Source organism: Drosophila miranda, assembly GCF_003369915.1.
Source record: "Drosophila miranda strain MSH22 chromosome Y unlocalized genomic scaffold, D.miranda_PacBio2.1 Contig_Y3_pilon, whole genome shotgun sequence".
Taxonomy (NCBI): Eukaryota; Metazoa; Arthropoda; class Insecta; order Diptera; family Drosophilidae; genus Drosophila; species Drosophila miranda.
Window position 1 is genome coordinate 285,651 of NW_022881625.1, and position 22,223 is coordinate 307,873.

At 53.9% G+C, this 22,223-nt stretch overlaps 1 protein-coding gene and 1 long non-coding RNA gene across 2 annotated transcripts; both read left to right on the forward strand.

The window, feature by feature from the left end:
• Positions 1–13,459: 13,459 nt before the first annotated feature.
• On the forward strand, positions 13,460–14,034 carry LOC117194773. The gene is made up of 3 exons (XR_004474918.1): positions 13,460–13,496; positions 13,869–13,940; positions 13,994–14,034. It is a non-coding gene; the product is annotated as an uncharacterized LOC117194773 (long non-coding RNA).
• Positions 14,035–17,046: 3,012 nt separating this feature from the next.
• On the forward strand, positions 17,047–19,354 carry LOC117194699 (death-associated protein kinase related-like). The gene has a single exon (XM_033399209.1). The coding sequence runs from the start codon at positions 17,120–17,122 to the stop codon at positions 19,226–19,228; it is 2,109 nt and encodes a 702-aa protein (XP_033255100.1). The 5' UTR covers positions 17,047–17,119; the 3' UTR covers positions 19,229–19,354.
• The last annotated feature ends 2,869 nt before the right edge of the window (positions 19,355–22,223 follow it).

Below are 22,223 nucleotides of genomic sequence, written 5' to 3' on the forward strand. Positions count from 1 at the left end.
TGACTACGTGTTGCAACACTGCACTTTCTGAATTTTCGATCTCATTTCTTTAACCCCTTCTTCCCCCCCCCCATTGTTATTTTCGTAATTAGTGCGGTTCTCCGACACCCCACTACAAAATTATTACAATCTGTGATAAAAATCTTCGGCGGCAACGGTGCTGACAATTGATTATCGGTTTCAAATCGACTTTCAAATCAGCATCAGTTGCCGCCAAAATGCTAGTCTTCGCATAAATCAACTACGCCCCCTATAAACTGCCCGCCCACATGTACATGCTACATTCCTAGTCGTCTGCCCTCAGCAGGGTAGTAGAGGGGACTGAAGACCACATACCGCATTACAGCCAACAAAACATCAAGTTGACGAACTCACAGGGGATTGCAAATCAAATTTTTAAGTTAGGGAGAATTACAAAGGGAAGAGACAGCATACTTTCTTGACTCACACCACACACACACACACACTTGCCAACCACTATTATTCATTTCGCGCCAGAGCGGCTTTGACGAGTCCCCCTCCTCCCCCTCTTGACAATTCGTACTTTTGGAGCCTTTTGCCCCGATCGTGGAGTGGTCTCGAGTCTGGGTCTCTGTCCAAATGGAAAGTCGTGTCGTGAACGTTGTGGAGTCGAGACGTGTTCGAGGTTTAGTTTAGTCCCTCCGTCAAAGTGCCGAATATTTTGTGTCTCTGTTTTTTGTCCCTTTCCCCCCCCCCGCTGGTTCCGGGCCTATTTCGAGGTTACAAGTGTTTCGTTGCTGCAGTATTATATGTTTGTAAAGTTTATTGTGCCATCAAATGTACTAGTGTGTTTGAAGTGTCGTTTAAAGTTTAATTGTAAAACAAACACAAAAATGTACATAAATTAAATTAAGACATATACTGCCCACAAAAATATTAATAAAGCAACGCGCTTGGTTGCTGGCGGCTCACACCCCAGCCTCTCAGCCCCTCCCGTGTTGGAGCACTGAGAGCCCTCAACCCAAAGCGGGTATATATTGAAAAAAATCCAATAAAAAACTGTGTGAATAATTTGGCTTGACAAAAACTCCACTCGCGTCGGTCGAAAAATTTATTACCAAATCCAACCAAAGCCAATCCAGCGCAGCTATGCCACGCGGATTCACTGCCAGAAGAGGACGACGACGACGAGGACCACACGGCGTCACAGCCAGGGATCGCCCCAAATCAGCCATTTCCACTGCCAGCTCCGACAGCGCCGCCGACGGCGAAGCCAGCGCCGACAGCGCAGCGACCGGCACCGTGGCAAACGCAGCGATACTGAGACGCCAATCCACCGACTCCGCCACCTGGTTGGAGGCACTTCCTCCACACTTCCTCGGCCACAGCAGCGGTTCCAAATGCAATGCACACAGCCAATACCACAACCACAACCACAAATACAATGATCAGCATCAGCACACAAACAGCGACATCAAACACAAAAACGATAACTACAATTACGTCGGCAGCCAGACGACGATGCCTGCTAACAGCAATGTTAACAGGCGGACCCCCCCCACCACCGCCGCCAGAGGAACAACAGCAGCAGCAGCAAACACATCAACAACAACAACATCAGCCAACGGCAACAAACACAGCCAATACCGATGATATCCCATCCACCTCTGCTGCAGCGGCCCGTTCGCCACTGAAGCGCGTCCGCGCCGAGGTGGATGATGATGACGATGATGATGACAGTGATGTTATGGTTGTTGAGTTTGATGACGACGATGACGACGACAATTTGGATGCCAATCATGCATCGGCCAAACGACGACTCCGGGAAAGTACCAACCAACAGGTAAGCAAATCCCATATCCCCCAAATTCAAAACCATCCCCATCACCAACAATCAAACCAGCAACAACATCAGCGGACAATTACACAAAATGCCCCTGCCCCGCCCCTGCCCCTGCCCCTGCCACTGCCAATGCCAATGCTCCACTAGCTCTACCTCACTCACCTGCAAATGCAACTAGTAGTTGCGGCACAGGAACCCACAGCAGCAGCAGCGGCGGCGGCGTTGGGCTGCTCCAGCTGCCCTCCCTGAGTATGCCCAATGCCAGACAAATTCGGATGCTGCAGCGACAGCACCAACCAACGACAATTATTCCCCCCCCATCATTCTGCCAGCTGTCCCCGACATTATGCCCATTCTGGACAAGCTGCAGAATGACCCGAGGGTGGGCAACAGTAGCTATCACACCAAGCTCATCAGCCGCAATGGTGTCCGTATCCAGGCCCGCGACATGGCTACCAGAGATGCCATCATGGCAATCCTGGGCGATGGCGGCGGCAACGAGGCGATGACTGGCCACTACACACACCAGCACAAGAGTGACCGTGGGCTACGGATCGTCGTGCGAGATCTCCATCACTCCACAAGCACCCAACTAATAACAAATCAGATGGCCGAACTGGGCTATTCAGTTAAATTTATTAGAGCCATTAAAGCGAGATCCGATGGACAGCCACTCGACCAGTTCGAGTTGGAGATAGCCCCCAAGCCGGATGAAAGCCACCACGATGTCCTCCAATTAACCCAGCTGGGCAACCAGTTAGTGATCGTTGAGAGGCAGGCCAAGCCGGTGGACCCAGCCCAGTGCCACAGATGTCAGGCTTTTGGGCACACCCGCACCTACTGCAGGCGTTCATTCGTCTGTATGAAGTGTGCGGGTGCCCACGCGTCCACGGCATGTGCCAAGCCAAGGGCAGACGCCCCTAAATGCGCCAATTGCCAGGGCGCCCACATCAGCGCCTACAAGGGATGTCCGGCATTCAAGGCAGCAAGGGGCCGCCTTCTGTCGCACCGAGTGGCCATGCAGCAGTTGCGTCGCAAGCGCAGCTCGCTTCTGCAGCCATTGCCAGAGCAGCAGCCACCAGCAAAAACAACACCAGCACATCCAGGGCGCCGACAGCAGCAGCAGCAACAGCCAGCTCAAACGCCAGCCAATCCCTGGCGCGGACAGCAGCAGCAGGCAGCATGGACGCCACTCAATGTCTCCTCTCCTGGGCGACGAAGAGGACAACAACAACAACATCAGCAGAAGCAGAAGCAGCAGCAGCCAATACAGACAAAAAAACAGACGCCTGCTGCCTCTGGCCCACGCAATGGGCGACGACGTCCAGAGCAGCCATTGAGCCGTTCCCAGGCACCACAACAGCAGCAGCTACAGCAGCTGCAACAGCAGCCGCAGCGCGAACAACAACATCGACAGCAGCAGCAGCAGCAGTTTGCCAACAACCGCTCCCGGCAGAAGATGCAGCCGAAACGCCAATCTTTCGAGGGATCCTGCAGCCAGGCACTGTTGGAGAATACGCAGAGGATGACGCGATTGGAAAAGAGGCTGGAAGTGATGATGTCACTACTCACCTCGCTCATCCAATCCCAGGCAGTGACGGCAACTCCAGCAGTTCCAGAAACATCGGAAAATCCACCAACAATGGCAGCAGCAACAGTGGTTGCCCCAGCTCCAGCAGCCAGGCGGTCAAAGAAACCACCACGATCAGAGCCACCACAAAAAACGTTAGGGCCAACGCCAGCCGCCATTCCAGAGACGGATCCTGAAATGGATGAAGAAAATGATGACGATGAGATGTGGACAGATGACGACTCCATGGATGACATTAGGGCCTACGCCCGCAACATGAGGTACCATCTTGACAACCAGATATCCTGGAACGCTGTGTACTAATTGGACACATCTCTGCCACTGCATTGGATTAAATGACAAATGCATATCACTCGCATGCCACAACAAAAATGAACAACGGGCTCTGCCGCCATCAAAGCATTCAGAGTGCCATGTGCCAGCCAACGGCAACAAACACAGCCAATACCGATGATATCCCATCCACCTCTGCTGCAGCAGCGGCCCGTTCGCCACTGAAGCGCGTCCGCGCCGAGGTGGATGATGATGACGATGATGATGACAGTGATGTTATGGTTGTTGAGTTTGATGACGACGATGACGACGACAATTTGGATGCCAATCATGCATCGGCCAAACGACGACTCCGGGAAAGTACCAACCAACAGGCAAGCAAATCCCATATCCCCCAAATTCAAAACCATCCCCATCATCACCAACAATCACACCAGCAACAACATCAGCGGACAATTACACAAAATGCCCCTGCCCCTGCCCCGCCCCAGCCCCTGCCCCTGCCACTGCCAATGCTCCACCAGCTCTACCTCACTCACCTGCAAATGCAACTAGTAGTTGCGGCACAGGAACCCACAGCAGCAGCAGCGGCGGCGGCGTTGGGCTGCTCCAGCTGCCCTCCTGTAGTGGTCGCTTGTCGGGCGGATAGAAAAGCATATTTGTGTTCTTCGCCTGAAAGTATGCCCGATGGTATTTGTACAATTTATATATTTATGTATATAATATATATATAAATATATTTATATATGTTATATTATTTATACAAGTATATATCACACCTCACCGAGATACTTATTAATTATTAAGTTTAGTCCCCATAGTTAGTGTATAGTTAGGTTGGCTTAATTTCTTGTTGTGGTGTTACATGTTAAATGTTCCTGGTCGTGTGAGGGCTAGCGCCATCTAGGGTTGACATTAAGAATATGCTTAAAAACGAACAAAAAATCTCCCCACCATGTCCATAACCATTCAAGGTGAATGGCGAAGGATCGTGCAAAGGCAGATCCGGAGAACAAAATTTTTGTTGGTCAGTAGATCCGCCCAAATCTTTCTTTCTCCTCGTGGCCGTACAAGCATTCAGCTGCGCGGTGAGAAAAAAAAAAATAATAAAAATAAAATTAAACCGCCGTAAATAACCGTGGTGTGAAACCAAAGTGCACTCGATCGGGAAAAAAGAACCCAAGAAAGCAGATTGGGCTCTAATCGAAAACGTGAGTACCGGCCTTCGACAGTGCTAGGAGCCTCGAAGTTAGATTTTCCGACTTTTTCTGTAGTTTCCGCTTGGAGGTGAGCAGACCCAACACAAAAAAAAAAAAAAAAAACACCTGGAGAAAGAAGGAATTAGCACCTCAACCCCATCCCCCTATTTTCGCAGTGCCAGTTCCAACCGGGTAAATATGTGCATGGAGTAACTGTTAGAAAAAGTAGCCTGATCAGTATTTTCAAATTCCACATTAGAATCGGCACTTAGTTTTGGAATTATCCAAAAGCTGCAGCCCGAGCTTTAAGCCCCCGCACTACGAACCAGCTGATCCACCAAGTCGCGGGCAGTGAACTTTGGCTGCGCGAGACGAGGACAGCCGTCTGAACGGGCTTAGTGCGGCGAAGTGGCGTAACCGTTTCGCATTCAAAACCGGGCCAAGAAACGGAAACCGGTGCTTGCAGTCAGCGTAGGACCGAAGCCGCTTAAATGTTCCTACCGGGCGGGAAAAAATAGTGCACCACGTGTGTACATAACCTCACGGCGACCCCTAGTGGTATCGCCTCTCTTGTTCTTCTCGTGATTCGGCCTAGCTGTTCCAAACGTTTATTTAAAGTGCAGTGGAGGCCAGCGTTTGTCTTATGTGCACGTTAGTGTCATTATGTAGGCTGAATGAAAACTGTAAGAGATGTGCTCACATACATATGTATACACCGCCCACTGAAAGCCACTGAGGCCAGTAAGATCCCACCGTGACTCGCATTCCTTGAACCTCGCAGTCCGTTGATATGTCTGTTTTTGTGTAGTTGGATATACTTAGTGTTAATTGTAACAGAAAAAAAAACCAGAAAAAAAACCCACCAACACATTCTTCCCGCGTGTTTCGCCCTTGATTTTTTCTTTCTTTTTTTCCTTTTGCTCTTTTTTTTCCTTTCCCCTTTTTTTCCTTACTTTTGCTCGCGGAACACCTCCGTGCGTGTGGCCGACATCGCAATGCGGTACCGGGTACCCCGCTCCCTCACCAGCTTCTTCACCATCCTACCCACGGGGCGAATCTGGGTCTGCGCGCGGACCACCGCCGCCGGCCCCTCCTCCCGCGGGATCGCCGTCCAGTGGACCGTGGCTGCTGGTGCCGAGCTCTGCCGTTGCTGGGCCGGTCGCTTCGGTCCTGCACAGGGCTCCGGGCAGGAGGCCTGCCGCTTCAGAGCCGGGCGCTCGGCCGCCGTCGACCTCTCCGGTGCGGGCCACACCCACGGTCCGCGCTCCCACGCCTCGAGTTCCATCTCCGTCGGTGCTGTCGCCGCCGTCGCCGTTTCCGCGGCCGCCGTCGCCGCCTCTGCCGCTGCCTCGGCCGTCGCTGTCTGGACCGCCGTCGCCGTTTCCGCGGTCTGCGTCCCTGCTGCCGTCGTCGCCTCCACTGCCGTTCGCATCGCCGCCTCCGCCGTCGCCGCGGCTGCCGCTGCTTCGGCCGTCGCCGTCGGGACCGCCGTCGCCGTCTGGGCCGCCGTCGCCATTTCCGCGGCCTGCGTCGCTGCTGTCACCTTCGCCGCTTCTGCAGTCCGCATCGCTGCCTCCGCCGTCGCCATTGCTGCCGCTGAGGTCGTGGGGGCGGGTCCGGGGTCCCTCCTCCGCGGGTCCCTGTTGTTGCTGCCGCGTGGACTCTCCTCCCACACCCGGGCGCCGGCCTCTGGCTGGGCTTCGCTCGGGGCGGGCCCCGAGGCCCACGTGATGTGCAGGGTCTGGTGGTGACACACCATCCCCTGGCGCACGGCGGTCCGCACCTCCTGCGATACATACGGACCCATTACGGCCGCCTCCGGTCCCCTCCACTGTGGTTGCTGCTGCCACTGCTCCTGCCCCTGCTGCTGGTGATGCGGCTGCTGGTGCTGCTGGTGCTGCTGCTGCTGGTGCTGCTGTTGCTGCTGGTGGTGCTGCTGCTGCTGGTGCTGCTGTTGCTGCTGCTGCTGGTGCTGGTGCTGCTGGTGCTGCTGCTGCCGGTGCTGCTGGTGCTGCTGGTGCTGCTGCTGGTGCTGGTGCTGGTGCTGCTGGTGCTGCTCCTCCTCGGCCTGCGGCTGCCGCCTCTCGGAGCCCTCGTCATCCTCGGCCGGTGGCGTAGGCTGCCACAGCTCGCCTTCCTCCTCCTCGGCCTGCTGCAGCCGCCGCTTTCACTCGGCCTCTGGGTTCGTAGCCTGCTTGCCCGTGGCCTGGGGCGGCGTTCCCTCGGTCTCCGCCTCGTCGGTCCGGGGCTGCATCGGCGGCAGCACCACCCGGAATGGTGGGGGTGGCGGCGCCTCGTCGCTCTCTTGGCCGTGCTCCTCCGTACTGGCGGCTCTTTCCGCCTGTCGCCGCCGCGCCTCCATCCGCTCGTCCCTCCGCCGCCTGATCGCCCGCGCCCTCTCCAGCACTTGGTGCATCCGGCGCTTCTCCTCCGGCGTCGCCTCCTGAAACCTCCGCCTCACCGCCTCAATTTTGTCGCGCAGGGTCAGCGGCCTTCCATTCCTCGTCTCCGACTCCGCCCTTTGCTGCCGTCTCCATCTGGCCTTCTCCTGAGCGGTTGGCGCGCGCGGGCCGTCGGTGCATATGACCTCGTCGTCGTCCTCCTCCTCCTCATCCGATGACACCGTCGGCGACACCGAGTCGTGCCCCGATGGCGCCGGTGACACCAACGGCGAGGCCAGCAGTTGAAGGAACTGGGAGCCATCGCACCAATCCTCCTCGTCGCTACGCGAGAGCAGAGACGCCCGTCGCTGACGAGAAGTACCGGCGCGATAGCCCCCTTCTCCCACGATCGCCTGTTGCTCCTCCAGGAAGGCCCTCATATCATCCATCTTCTTCCTGCCATCCTCGTGGTTGAGCCCGCGTTTCATCTCCATTTTTTTTCTTGCTGCTTTTCTTGCGTTCTTTCTGGTGATAATTACCTTCAAGTGTTCGCTGTTCCGTTTTCCACCCGCCTATATACACGCGTTGCATTGCCAATCATTCCTTCTACCGGTGCCGGTGCTCCGTGTTTCGGTCTCTCCCGCCTGGTTCTAACGGTTGTTGCGTTTGTACTCATGGCCCTCAGCCTCGTCTCTCTGCCGTCCGCGCTCTCTAACGGCATCTTTCCCCTGGTTGTGTGAGTGCCGTCGCGCTCTCCACTCTCTATCCGATTTCGCCTTATCCCTTTTTTTTGGATACTGTTGTGTTCTCGCCGCGTTTCTCTGTTGGCTCATGGATAAAACTTTTCCATCTTTGATGGACCCACCCCCTTCCCGTTCATGATTATTTTGCTTTTTATTCCCCCATTTTATTTTTGCTTATTCACAACTTTTATTTAGCCCTTTATTCTTGTTTATTTTAATTGCTATTTAATGGATTGATGGATTGCTAATTATTTACTTTTAATTGTTATAAAAAATTGCTATTTATTCTTACATGCCACCGCCGACCTGTCTTCTTCATCCCGTGCTGCTCGGACCCTCCTTGGCCTGGGTGAGTTCTCCCGACCCGGATGACTTTTACTCCATCCTTTCTCCCTTTCCAGCTCGCCCTCTGCCCTCAATGCGGGCCGCTTACCGCGATTCCGCTCGTGAACAATGGGTCCTCCGACCCTCCGCCCGGGCTGGAATCTTGGGCTCACATCCCAGGGCAACTCCTATGCGCCACCGGCCGGACTCTTTTGACAGGTGTCTCCTCGAACAGTGGCTCAGACCCGAGGATCATCCGACTCCTCGCCCGGTAGTCCACGCATGAACGGCAACCGTCGTTCCGGCCCGACGCTCGTAGTTGCCCCGTGAGTCCGCGTTGAGGCGTGAGCCTGGCCCTGGGTTTTTCCTGGTCATCCGCTGTCTGAGATTACACTCCCCGACCCTGGATTCGCCTCCCAGCTTTGGGTGACGCGTTTCCTGTTCAGGTTTGCTGAGCTTTTCCTCTTCTCGTTTTATTTTCCTTTCTTTTTACTAATTTTCGCTTTTTTTTCAGATTTCTCCAACCACAGTCTTCCTGTTCGCCTTTTTTTTTTTTTAATCTAAGTGCACAAGTCCATCACCCTGCGTGCTGACGAGTCTCGTGCGTGTCCTGCGCGTCACCCTTCCCCAGTGTCCTGCGTGGCACTCTACCGTTCCTGGTCCTGCGTGACCCTTTAGGGCGACCTATTACAGCCATTCTCCTTCACCCCTGTGTCTCTCGCTCCTCGGGTTGGGGTTTCAGATCTCGTATGTGTGCCGTTCTCTTCTTCCTGTCGCCCTCCTTTCTTAGGTTGCAGATAACCGGGGATATTAAGTCCTCTATCTGGTATGGCCCATCGTACCTTGGTGCCAGCTTCGCGGCGAATCCTTCCGCTGCATTGGAAAGGTGGTGCTGTTTGGCCCACACGACCTCTCCCACTTTGGGTCTCCACGGTCTTCTTCTCAGGTTGTAATGCCTGGCCTGATCCTGGGCTGCCCTTTCCAAGTTGCGTCGAACCAACTGAAACAGCTCCTTTAATTTCTTCGCATTTTCATCCGGCGTCTCTGTGCCTTGTCCCGTGCCTACCGTCTCCTCGTCATATAGGGCCTTTGGCAGCCGGGGCTCCCTTCCTTGCACCACGAACGCCGGTGAATATCCCGTTGTATCCGACACTCCCGAATTCATGGCCAGCATCAGCTCCGGCTATTTTTCATCCCCTCGAACGCTTCTTGCCGTTCTTGTGTCCAGACCCATTCCGTCTTCTTCTTGAGGAGCCCGGACAGGGGCTGCACGAGGGTGGCGAAGTCGGGCACGAACCTCCGGTACCATGAGGCCACTCCCAAGTACTGTCTCAGCTCCCTGACATTTGTCGGCGGTTTCAATTCGGCTATGGCTGCGACTTTCTCGGGGTCTGTACATATCCCCTCGCCGGTCACCTTGTGGCCTAGATACCGCAGCTCTTTTCTAAAGAACTCGCACTTGTCTGCGTTCAGCCGCAGGTTCGCCAAGCGCAGCCGTCGAAACACCTCTTTCAGGTTTCTTCGGTGTTCTTCCTCTGTTCGCCCGATGACCACTATGTCATCCTGGTATGCGAACGCGTTCGGCATCATTTCTGGCCCAATCACTTGGTCTAACGCCCGTTGAAAGGTGGCCGACGCGGAGTGTAACCCAAACGGCATCACCTTCCATTGGTATAGCCCTTTCCGGGCACCGTGAACGCCGTGATCGGCCGGCTGCTCTCGGCCAGGGGGATCTTCCAATATCCATCCTTCAGATCTAGGCTACTTATGAATTTCGCTTCCCGCAGTTGATCGAGGATGTAATCGATCCTGGGCATTGGGTACGCGTCCTTTACTGATCTCGCGTTAACTTGACGAAAGTCCACGCACAATCTCCATTTGCCATTTTTCTTCTTTACCATCACTATAGGCGAACTGTAGGGGCTCTTTGACGGCTCTATGCATCCCATTTCTACTAGTTCGTCCACTTTCTGGTTAATCTCGGCCTGCATTTTGGGGTTCTTCGGGTAATATCTTTGCTTAATCGGTTGCGGGTCACTCATGGTGATTGTGTGCACCGCCACATTAGAGACCCCCTCGATCTTGGAAAATGCCTCTAACTCTCGGGCTAAGAATTCCTCCACTGGCTCTTCCCTCGCCCCCTTATTCTGCCTCATGCCCGCTGACACCACTCTGGCGGCCATTCTTAGGGTCGTGTCCGTTTCGTTGTCGGACTCCGGAGCCGTGTCTCCAGTTTCGGCCTTCGCCACCGACAGTCTTTCCTCCTGGTCTCCTCGTTCCCGATCTTGGGCAGGGATCACCACCCTGTGCCCTGCACAGGTCACCACTGCCCCGACCGCGCGGAGAAAATCCCATCCCAACACTAACTCATCAATCACACCCGGCAATACGAGTAGCACCATTGGGATCTCCTTGTTCCCAAAGCATACCTTCGTTTCAATCTGGCACGTGACCTCCTGGCTATGGCCATCCGCCAACCTCACCCTTTTCCTTGCCGCCGCCTCACGGCCTTCACCCTTTAGTCGGTCCGCCAGCTCGCGGCTCACGAAACTGCTGGTAGCTCCTGTATCCACCGTGGCTTGCAGCTCCATGCCCGCGACCTCCACTACTGCGGATAACTGTTCCTCCTCGCTGGTCAGCCTGCCGACTAGGCTTGAGGGACCGTTTCTTGCGACCCTGGCACGGCCCTCCGCGGCGTGGGTCGTGGGGCGTTTCCCGTCTTCCTGCAGCATTTCCATGCCGAGATGCCCACTTTTCCGCATCTCCAGCAGTAGGTGAGAGGTCGGCCGTTGCACTCCCGGCTCCAATGATCCGCGCTCCCACACCTTCGGCACGCCTGGGCCGGATTCTTGACATATCCGTTCTCGATATTGCCGTTGGTCGGTGTCGGCATAATGACACGCTCTCCCCACTCAGCACTCCCGTGCTGCTCCGTCCAGCGGGCCGTCCTTGCATCGCCGACATGCCGTCGTCTCGGCTGGCTTGTGGAAGGGATTCGCTGCCCGGGCTTTCACGGTTGGATTCTCCCGTTGGAACTCTAGGCGGTCCCTCTCCAACGCCTCGAACTCGTCTGCCAGTTCCATCATGGTGTCGAGGTCCTTGCACCGGTGCGGCCTCACATAAGCTCTCAGATCGGGCATGCTATTCTCACGAATCAGCTCCGTCTGCTCCTCTTGGGGACATTTCAGGGGTCGCATAAGTGTCTGCATCTCTACCATATACTCTTTGAATGGCTCGCCCCATTTCTGTTTCCGCATCCTCACTTCCTGCAGCAACTTCTCAAAGTATCCCCGCGGCAGAAAGTAAGCCTGGAAGCTCGACGAGAACTCTTTCCACGTTCTCCACTGTCGATTGTTCGCCACGAACCACATCAGCGCCCGCCCTTTTAGCAGCTCCGGCATCGCCCTTGGGATCAGATCCGGATCCAGACCGTACGTCTCGGCGGACCACTCGACCTGCTCCAAGAACTCGAGAGGCTTCGTCGTCCCGTCGAACCGGAACGACCACTCTCTCACCTGTTTCGCCACTCTAGCGTAGTCCAGGTGTGCTGGACGTATTGTGGCTGGTTCGGTTCTCCCTCTTTCGGTCTCTCGGCTTCGATCCCTTCCTTGGTGGCGGGGCCTGCTAGGCGTCCCCGTGTGCGAGCGTTCCGGTATTGGCACTGAGAGACTCGCTATCAATTCTCTCTGTATGTCGACTGGGGACCTCCACAGCGCCGCCGCGGTTGCGCCGGGTGGGGGTGCCAGGTGCTCGTACGCGGCTTGTTTGTCGTCCGCCCGGGGTGTCGGCGAGGACCTGTCCGCCCGACACTCCCATACCTCAATCAGATCGGCCCACTCCGACTCATCTTCGTGTTCCCTCATCCACTCCTTAAATGTTCTTCTCATTTCGTCCACTGTGCCCTCCAGCCGCACGCCGAAGGCGTGGCCGCATTGGACAAGCTCCTCCTTTCTCAACCGGTGGATCCATTGTCCCTTCCCCATTCTCTCGTCTATATTTCTCCTCCCTTTGTCCTACTATTTGTCGTTGTAGGCCCCACGTTGGGCGCCAGTTGTAACGGAACTGCTTCTTGGTTCGCTTGAGTTTGCTGGGCTCGCTCAGCCTTCGGCCGATTCGTCGCAACGTATTTTTATTGTTGCCCCCAACGACAAATGATAAGACCTTCCTTTTCTTTAATCGAATCTCTCTTTATTCGTACTTATATTAGGACTTAGGGCTAGATGCTACAATTCAGCTTATCTATGGATCTCCACCACGCGTGGGCTCTCGTCGGGTGTGGCAGCGTTGAGGCTATTGATTGGGGCAGTTTGACCTCCGCTATTGCTTTGGCCCGCCACGCAAATCCGCACTCTACGTCTCGCACTCCCCTCTTAGCTTCCGCCGGCAACTGTGGATCACCTCTTAACTTAGACTCACTCTGGGGCAGGCGGGGCCTGTCTTCCTGTTGCTATTCACTTCACTGCACTTCTTCGAACCGTACCGGGTATTACTCTCACGTTTCGGCGGGGTTTCAACGTGCGCGCGCGATCACTTCTCCACGGAAAAAGAGACCCGCTTCGTTGCCGCAGCCTCCTTTTATAGCCCTTGACGGGCCCCGGCTCGGCGTTGGTAGTTTTCCATCGCCGTCTCCTGGTTTCCACGGCCTTCGTAACGGGGCCTGGCCGGTGGTGTGATCCCATGCCCATATTTGGTCATGCGTCGGATCGCTGCCGGCCCGATCCCGCCGTCTCCTCTGCCTCTCGCGTTTCTCTTGCTCCGAGAGCGGGACACTTCTCCTCTCGGGGCCCTTGGCCTCTTCGCCGCATCCGGATATCCGTGGGTATCTGGGCTGACCTTCGCCTTATCCAGCCAGCCATCAGCCTTTATCCGACCGTCCCACCGCCTTTATCCGGCTATGCTTTGGTCGAATTCGGCCTGTGGGAACCACGGTTCCTCACAATGCAAAAACTATAAAAAACAACAGGATTGACATCTACAACAAATACATTGATGCAGACGAGGTAAAATAAACGATAATTGACATACATTTACAACATATAAACATATTAATTATATTTATTTTATTTCTAACAGGAGGACAACTACAACGGAGCACCGGCCGGCATAACAAACGCAATGCGAACATTACGCTGTATACCGGCCGGCTCTGTTGTCCCCCTGTGTGTTGTTTATTGGCTGGATGTGAGTATTGGCGTGCATCGTGGGCAATGATGGTGTTGCCGATGGCGAGCGGCTCTGGTCCGGCCGCCCACGTTGCATCTGTCGTTGGTTGGTGTTGGCTGCTGCACTCGAGTGGCACTGGTCCGGCCACCCAACTGCATTGTCATCGTGTTCGCATTGGCATCGGTCTGTGATGCCAACGAGTCGTGTTATTGGCCGCATCCGGGTGGCTGCTAGTCCGGCCACCAGGATGCGTTGTCAGGTGGATTGGCCTGGCCTCCTCGGCCACGTTCATCGTCGGTTTTTAATGGCGTTTTAAATGGCTGCTGGTCCGGCCATCCAGATGAGGTGTTTGTTTTTGGCGTTTGATTTTTAATTTATGTTTATTTGCAGGTACTGTCGGCGATTGGATGTTGTTGCTGGCGACCTTTGTCCGGTTTGTGATGGCGTGAGAGACGTTTGCGGGTGAGTATTCGTGTTTATCGGCAGCCTCTCTCCTGATTCTCCTTCTTTTGCAGGATTTGCTAGCGTCCGGCGGCTCAACACCAGGCCATCCCGCCCTCACATAATTGGCATGAGAGACGGGTGTGACCCAGTGGAGCGGCAACAGACGCCAGCATCTGCGTCGTCGTTGGAATGGCTGCTGTTTGTTCGGAGTGGCGTGACGTCATTGTGATGGTGTGGTAGCAGCGTCATCAATAGGGGCCTCATTTTCCTCCCATTTGGCAGGAAATTGTCAGTGTTGGTGGCGAGGCAGCTTCTTGATTGGCAGCTCTGTCTGAGTATTGGCAGGTACGTGTGATTTCGTGTGTTTTGGCAGTCTTTCTTTGTTGTCCGTATTGACGTCTTTTTCTTTGTTGCAGTGGCTGCCTCTGGATCGACGGTTGGGCACATCAATAGGCACCGCCCGATCGCATGCTTTCGCGTGCGCTGGCGATTTGGGCCCTCCACACTTGGCCCAGACCCTCCAGATCGTCGAATGGATCGTGGTCGGTCCACTCGTCGTCATCTTCGTCAATTGCTTCGCAGTCCATATCGGATTCAGAGTCCGATATGGCTGCGGCGTCAAAGTGCGTATTTGGTGCTGGTCGTGGTGATGGCTGTGTGGATGCTGCTGCTGCTGTTGTTGTCCGTTGTGGCGGCACTCCTCCCGTGCTCTCGTCCCTTGCCTGCAGCAGGTTTGTCAATGTCTTTGAAATTGCTGCCAGCTTATCTTCCAGCTCTTTAATTTTTCCCGCATATCTTTTCAGATTATGGGCACAGCTCCCATCGCACTGGGCGCCTGGCTGCTGCTGCTGGTGTTGGCGTGGCTCCGGAGCACGATTTGGGATCGGCTGCATCGGCTGGACCCTCTGGTATTGGCGCCCCTCGGCCAGTGGCTGGGGATGTTGGTCGCGATGCTGTAGCTGTTGCCGATGCTGTCGACCCGGACCGCGTTGGCGTTGCTGCTGCGGCTGTGGGTGGAGTGGCTGTGTGGGTGGCTGCTGCTGCAACTGTCGCTGTAGTGGCTGCTGGTGACGTTGTGATGGCTGCTGGAGACGATGTGCTGGCTGTTGCTGCTGTATTGGCTGCTGCATTGGCTGTGGCTGTTGCCGTAGTGGCTGAGGCTGCTGCTGCTGCTGCCGTCGATGCTCCTGGACAGCGACCCTGTGAGCCAGGAGCCGCTGACTGGCTGCCTTGTAGGCGCTGCAGCCCTTGTAGGCGCTGATGTGGGCGCCTTGGCAGTTGGCGCATTTGGGATTGGCGGCCCTTGGCTTGCTGCACTCCGTCGTCAGATGTCCACCCGCGCATTTCATGCAGACAGCAGCTCGTCTACAGTATGCGCGGGTGTGGCCAAACACCTGGCATCGATGGCACTGGGCAGGGTCACGGGAGACTCCAAGTCTCTCAACCGTGATGGGCCTCCCACCCAGGCGTCGCAGCTTCAACACCCCGCATTGGCCACGGTCCGGTTTGGGGGCGATATCAGCCTCGAAGAGGTTGAATTGGCGGCTGCGATCAAATCGATCGGTGATCACCCTTACAAACCGAACCGTGAACCCCTCATTCAGCATGCTGCTGCGAATCCAATCCGGCGGCGTGGAGTGGGAGAGTCCTCGGATGAGGATCCTCAAGCCACGTTCCTGGCTGGGCTGATGCCCGAATTCGCCGTGCCGGATGTCATCGTCGGTGGTAGTGGCAGGGGTGTTTGTGATGGTGATGGCGGTGGTGGTGTTGGTGTTTGTATTGGCGGGTGTATTTGTATTTGTATTGGCGTCATTATTATCTCTATTGTTAATTGTGGTATTATCTGTGTGAATGGCTGGTGATTGTCTATGTATTGGCTGTTGTCGATGTTGGTGATGGCTGTGGGTCTGGCTATTGGCAATTATAGTAGTGGCAGGGGCAGGGGCAGGGGCAGGGGCATGTGTTGGCTGTGTTGATTGCGGCAGAGTGGCAGGATCGGCAACTGTGTTGGTGTTGGCTGCATGTGCCGTCCGTTTCTGCTGCTTCTGCTGTTGCTCCCTCAACTCGTGCTGCCTCAGCTGCTCCTGGACAATAGCCTCTAGTTCCTCCATTGTCTGCCTTTTTTTCTTCGGCTTCCCAATTGGCGGCCGCTGCTGCCGCTGCTGGTGATGGCGGCCCCGTCGTCTGGCCTGCTTCCTCTCACCATCACCCTCATCGTCACTCCCACTGTCGATGAGGGCGCGGCGTCGTTTTGGTGTTTGTGGGATTGACGGCATTTGTGCAGGCTCAGCATTGGCCCGGATCGACCCGCTGCTCGAGCTCGAACCAGGTTCGACTCGCAACAGGTTCGATCCGGTCGTGTGTGTGTGTGTGGCTGCCCGTTGGCCGTTTTGGCGCTCCGCTCTTGCGCGTCGGCTTGCCGGCTCTCCTCCGTCTTCTCCATCTCCCGTTACTCTCGAACAGTTTTGTATGTCCGAGAGCGTGAGAGGCGGGAAAAGTGGCGTCTTTTCGGCCTTTCCCTTTGTGTTTGGCGGGATTTTGTGATTTGGCAGGGTTGCGGGATTTGCAGTTGGTATTGGCGCTGCTGTTGCTGCTGATGTGATGGGGCTCGAGGGGGAGTGGCTGTGGCCGTGGATATATCGGCCATGGCAATGGCTGGGTACTCACTCGCTGGGTGGCTGTGGCGTCGTCGCTCTGCATTGGCTGCAGCCGCCGTCGCTGTGGCGTCGGCGCTCTGCATTGGCTGGGGCGTTGGTGTTGGCGCCTGCGCCTAGGGCTCTGCTGCTGCTGCTGCTATTGGCGGTGTTGGTGTTGTTGGCTGCTGCTGCTGCTGCTAGGGCGCCTCTGCGGGCCGCTCTGCCGCCGTCGCTGTGGCGTCTGGTTGACCCTCGTCTGGCCATTCCTCTGGTCATGGCTGGCTGTTGGTTTGTGTGTTGGCGATCTGCTGCCTGTTTGTTGTTTTTAATTGAAAAGTCTCTTGTGTGTGTGTGTGTTTGTGTTTAATGTAATTTATTGGCACTTTTATTCTCTTTTTTTTTTATGATGTGGACGGGAACATAAGTTTGTCAAGGTAAGTAATGGGTGTGGTGGAGGAAGGGCGGCACGGCACGGCACGGCACACGACAGACACCACAAAAAGAAAACAGGGCAACACAGAAAAAAAACGTCAATGGCGACACGGCACAGATCGATAGATCATGTTCACCGAAAAGGGAATCTTTCCCATAGGCGATGGCCTTTTGGATGTAGATGCCGAACGCTTTAACGGATTGCTCGTGTCGCATGACATCAACGAGATCTACGAGGTGGAACAGACGCCGTTTGCCAGGGGCAAATTCGCCGCCGTTCGCCGTGCCATTCACAAGAACACGGGCTCCCATTTCGCGGCAAAGTTCTTGAAGCGACGCCGACGCGCACAGAGCAGCGACAAGGAGATCAAACACGAGATCGCCGTCCTAATACTCTGCGAGGGCGAGGAGAACATTGTCAATCTGAATGCGGTGCACGAGACCCGTTCGGACACAGCCCTGCTGCTGGAACTGGCCACTGGTGGCGAGCTGCAGACCATACTGGACAACGAGGAGTGCCTGACAGAGGCCCAGGCCCGCCACTGCATGCGAGAGGTGCTGAAGGCTCTCAAGTTTCTCCACGACCGATCCATTGCCCACCTGGACCTCAAGCCACAGAACATTTTGCTCGCCGGCGAGCGTATAGAAGATGGCCTCAAGCTCTGTGACTTTGGGATCTCGCGCGTTGTGTGCGAGGGCATCAATGTCCGCGAGATGGCCGGCACACCCGACTACGTGGCCCCCGAGGTGCTCCAGTACGAGCCGCTCTCCCTGCTGACGGACATCTGTTCCGTGGGCGTTCTCACCTATGTCTTGCTCTCCGGCTTCTCGCCCTTTGGCGGGGACACCAAGCAGGAGACCTTCCTCAATATCTCGCAGTGTGCGCTCACCTTTCCGGACAACCTATTCGGTGGCGTCTCGCCAGTGGCCATCGATTTCATACGCCGCGCATTGCGAATTAAGCCAAACGATCGCATGAGTGCCGCTGGATGCCTGGAACATGCCTGGCTGAAGGATGAGAGCTCGATGGATAGACAAATGTATCTGCAGGCTCAGAGCGATGCTGAAGAGGAAGAGGAGGAGGAAGAAGACGACCTTGAGGATGAGGAAGTGGAGGAGCCAGTGGCCGAGGAGAAGGCAGAGGAGCAGGAACAGCAACAGCAGTCACAGGAACAACAAAAGCAACAGAAGCCAAGCAGTGGCAGCAACAAACCCACGCACAATGGCCACCATCGGGCCCACAGCAATGGGAGCAGTAGCAGCATCTCAAAAATACTCATTGCCACCGGGAAGCTCCTAGGAAGCCCCATAAGCAGCACCAGCACCAGCACCAGCACAGAGACAACGACAGCCATACACACGCTGACCAGCAATGGACACGGACAGAGCAACACGGTCTGCCTGTCCGCCAAGCCCACTCAGATCGTGACACCCACACGTCGAGCCTCCGACTCGGACAAGGAGAACACATACACGGCGACATTTGTGAAGAAGCCCCCGGTGCAGGCCACCATCCAGCTGGGCAGCAACGGCCTCGACGAGTCCGCCACAGTGGTGGCCACCCTGACACTCTTTCCCGATGCGCCCACCACACCGAAAGTGATCCGCAAGGCACCCACGGGAGAGTCCCATGGATCGGCCACCTCGGTGAAGGCTCTGGTCAAGAAGTTTCAGCTGGAGGAGACGCTAGTCTGCCCCGGACACAGCAGCACCAGCAGCCACAACGGCCACAGTCCCGTCAACGGGTGCGGCGGCAGTAGCGGGAGCAGCAACGGCAACAATATGCGACGCAGTGCAGGGGGAAACAGCAGCAACATCAGCTACTCGGCAGCAGCCGCGACAGCAGCACGAATGAACAGCATTCGCCGCGCCTCCGACCCGCTGATGGCCGTCTATAAGAAGCAGCCACAGAACAGCGGCGCCAACAGCAATAGTTCCAGCAGCAACAGCAACAATCCCAGCCCCGGCAGCAGTCCCAGCTCGGGCAGCACGGCCACCCTGCTCCTGAATAGCCATCGCCTGGCGTCCGCGTCCGCGACCGGTCCAGCCAGCACGGTCGCCAGCACCGCTGTAGCCTCAAGCAGCAGCACCAAAGCTACTGCCACTGCCCACCATCTGCACCACCACCACATGCGCCACGACAACACGAAAAACGGCAAAAACACATTAAATCCACACTTACCTGCCAATCACCAGACAGAGCTGCCCAGCAGGAAGCTGCCTCGCCATCAACACTGACAATTCCTGCCAAAGGGAAGGAAAAGGAGGCCCCTTTCTGATGACGCGGCCGCCTGACCATGGCCGTGACGTCACGCCACTCCAAACATACAGCTGCCATTTCCAACGACGACGCAGATGCTGGCGCCTGTTGCCGCTCCACTGGATCGCACCCGTCTCTCATGTTTGACGACGAACGTGGCCGAGGAGGCCAGGCCAATTCTACTGACAACGCATCCTGGGTGGCTGGACCAGCAGCCACTCGGATGCGGCCAACAACAATACAATCGACAACGTATCCTGGTGGCCGGACCAGCAGCCACTTGGATGCGGCCAATATCACGATTCGTTGGCATCACTTTTCGATGCCAATGCCAACACACTGGACAATGTAGTGTACCAGAGTTTAAATATATATATATGTAAACAGATATATAGGCCCTCGGTATCAGCAGATGACCATGACTGACTTAAGGACGGCGTACAAATAGGGTTGGTCGTGTCCACTCTTGCTAGGCTCGGGTCTAGCTCGCCGGATGGTCGGGGTTCTTCCTCGCCTAATTGTACTATCGTACTCCACTACATTTAAATAGTGCACTTTACGGGAAACTATAAGTGATTATACAAAAACAAAGTAAACTGAAATACTGATAGCGCCGACACGCCAAATAAAAGCCCTACTGAACCATTTCTATTTAGAGAGAACCTAGGTGTTGATTGTCCCTCTATTCTGTACCCTCCCTACCATGACATTGCGTTCGAGTTCTTGCATTGTCCCTTGATCAATCCTTTACTAAGGTTTACCACATTTTATAAGATCCTGGCACGGATACTCGACAGGCCATTTTTATGATTTTAAAGATTCATTTCAATCCAAAAAGATTCATATTTTAATATAATGTGAGACTTCAATTTCATTATTCATTACGTTGCAGTTGTAGAAACACAACAATTGACTTAGCTTCTAATTTGTGGGTAATATTTCCTTAATCCTAATTATCATATAAGTTTAGTTATAAATTCATTATTTTAAAGCATGAAAAACATTAGGGTATAGATATATATATATATATAAACGAGAGAATAAGAATCGAAATCGTAAACAAAAGCTAGATCAGACTGGGGTGCATTATACACACTGAGCAGACGGGTTTGAATCATTATACACTGTATGCATATCTACACTTTCAAGTTAATAGGCTCTTTTGACCAAACTACTTTTTGCTGTACATAATTACTCACTCCGGCGTTATTGTCTTACGCTGATCGTTGGGCCCAATGATGTCGTAGATGTTGACCGCAGCTGTTTAAAATATGGAAATCATAAATATATAATGCATACAATACAATTACGCTACAAACACCGTCGCATAGTCATCAGTCAGTTGTTTTGGTTTTCATAATACAGACAGAAATTTAATTGTTATGCTCTATCGCGGAAATTGAACCAAAAGGTAGCAAACGAAGACAATTTAGTGTGCATATGCACATATGTATGTAGGTATGTACGCGCGTAACATCAAAGAGGGGTGTTAATAAAGTTTCAGTTACATTACGTTAAACTGCTGATGTTTATGCGTTGGAACTTGATAATGAATTAAATGTAAATTGGACAAAACTCGATCCTGTGCTGCTGCTTTGTAGACTGTTGACCGCCTGAAGTTGGTTAGAGGTCAACAGGTGCGATGTATATGGTTCCGGGCCGTACTGACGAATCTTCCGCCAAGCTTGTATTTAGTTATTTATGTCTGAGCAGCACTAAATATTCTTGGCGATTAAGGCTGATCTGTTCCACTTGGATCTTTGGAGATTCCGACTTGGTGGCAATATAAGGTCCAGAAAAGATGAATTATGGAAGGAGTTGGAGAAACCTCGACAACTGTTCGCCTAAGCCAGCTCCCAGGGTAGTCTTCTCGAGACTATACCGCGATGGGGCAGCTTAGGTACACCTCCCTGCAACATAGGTTATGTCAGCACGTGCACGGCACTAATATGAAAACATACCTCTTTTCCCAAATATATCTGCACTAAATTCTTGTCATTCACTGACCACTGAACTGTACGGCACTTGTAACTATATGCTTCCAGCATATATTTGTGGAAATATATATATTTTCCGGATAGCACTATATATATGTGTGTGCAATATGTATGTTGCTCGCACTCGGAAATTATCACGTCTTTACAGATCGATCAACTTTCTTATATTGTTCAAAGCAGTAATAGACGATGGACTGAGTAGCCAGTGCAGCAGAGCTTTTGAGCTTTTTACTAACTGTGCAATCGTATGATCCAGAACATTCGCAGCCGCATACAACGATCGTCTAATGCACAGCATAGCTTAACTGTGCAATCGTACGATTGCCGTCTATGCTTCCCACTGTCCGTCGCTTGTATGTGTTCGTGGGCGTTCGGACTTAAGAGCGGCTAAGGCTTTGATCCAACCTTAAGAGCGGCTAAAGCTTGATCGTTCGAAATATCACTAGGGGGTCTCACGAGACGAAAGAAGATAACCAATTCCCTATATTTTGTGCTGGCTACTACACCACAGATAATTATACAAGACCTGCTCGACGAATAATTATCTGAAGAACTTGATTAGGAGAGATTATTTCCTGATTTGAATGTCTTTCAGATGATACACGCCGAGATATTTCTTGTTCCCATCGACCAATTCGTAATAGTACGGACTTCGCTTTTTAATTACCTGAGCGAGAATGAACACAGGGGCTAGTTTAGAACTAAACTTTTTTATAGCACTACTTTGTGTGAAATTTCTAGCATATACCAAATCTCCAATCTTTAATTGTGTATCACGGCAGCGCAAATTGTATCTATGCGAATTTTCTTCGTGTGCCTTATTGACATTCGCTTTAGCCTGTTGCCGGATTAGCTGCAAGGAATCGGGGTTCTCCATTCTAGTATCGTCGTTCAAAAGGTCTAGTTTACGCAAGAGTGCGTAATCCTTCCCATTCAACATCATGTTTTGACCAAATGCTAGAAAATATGGAGAATA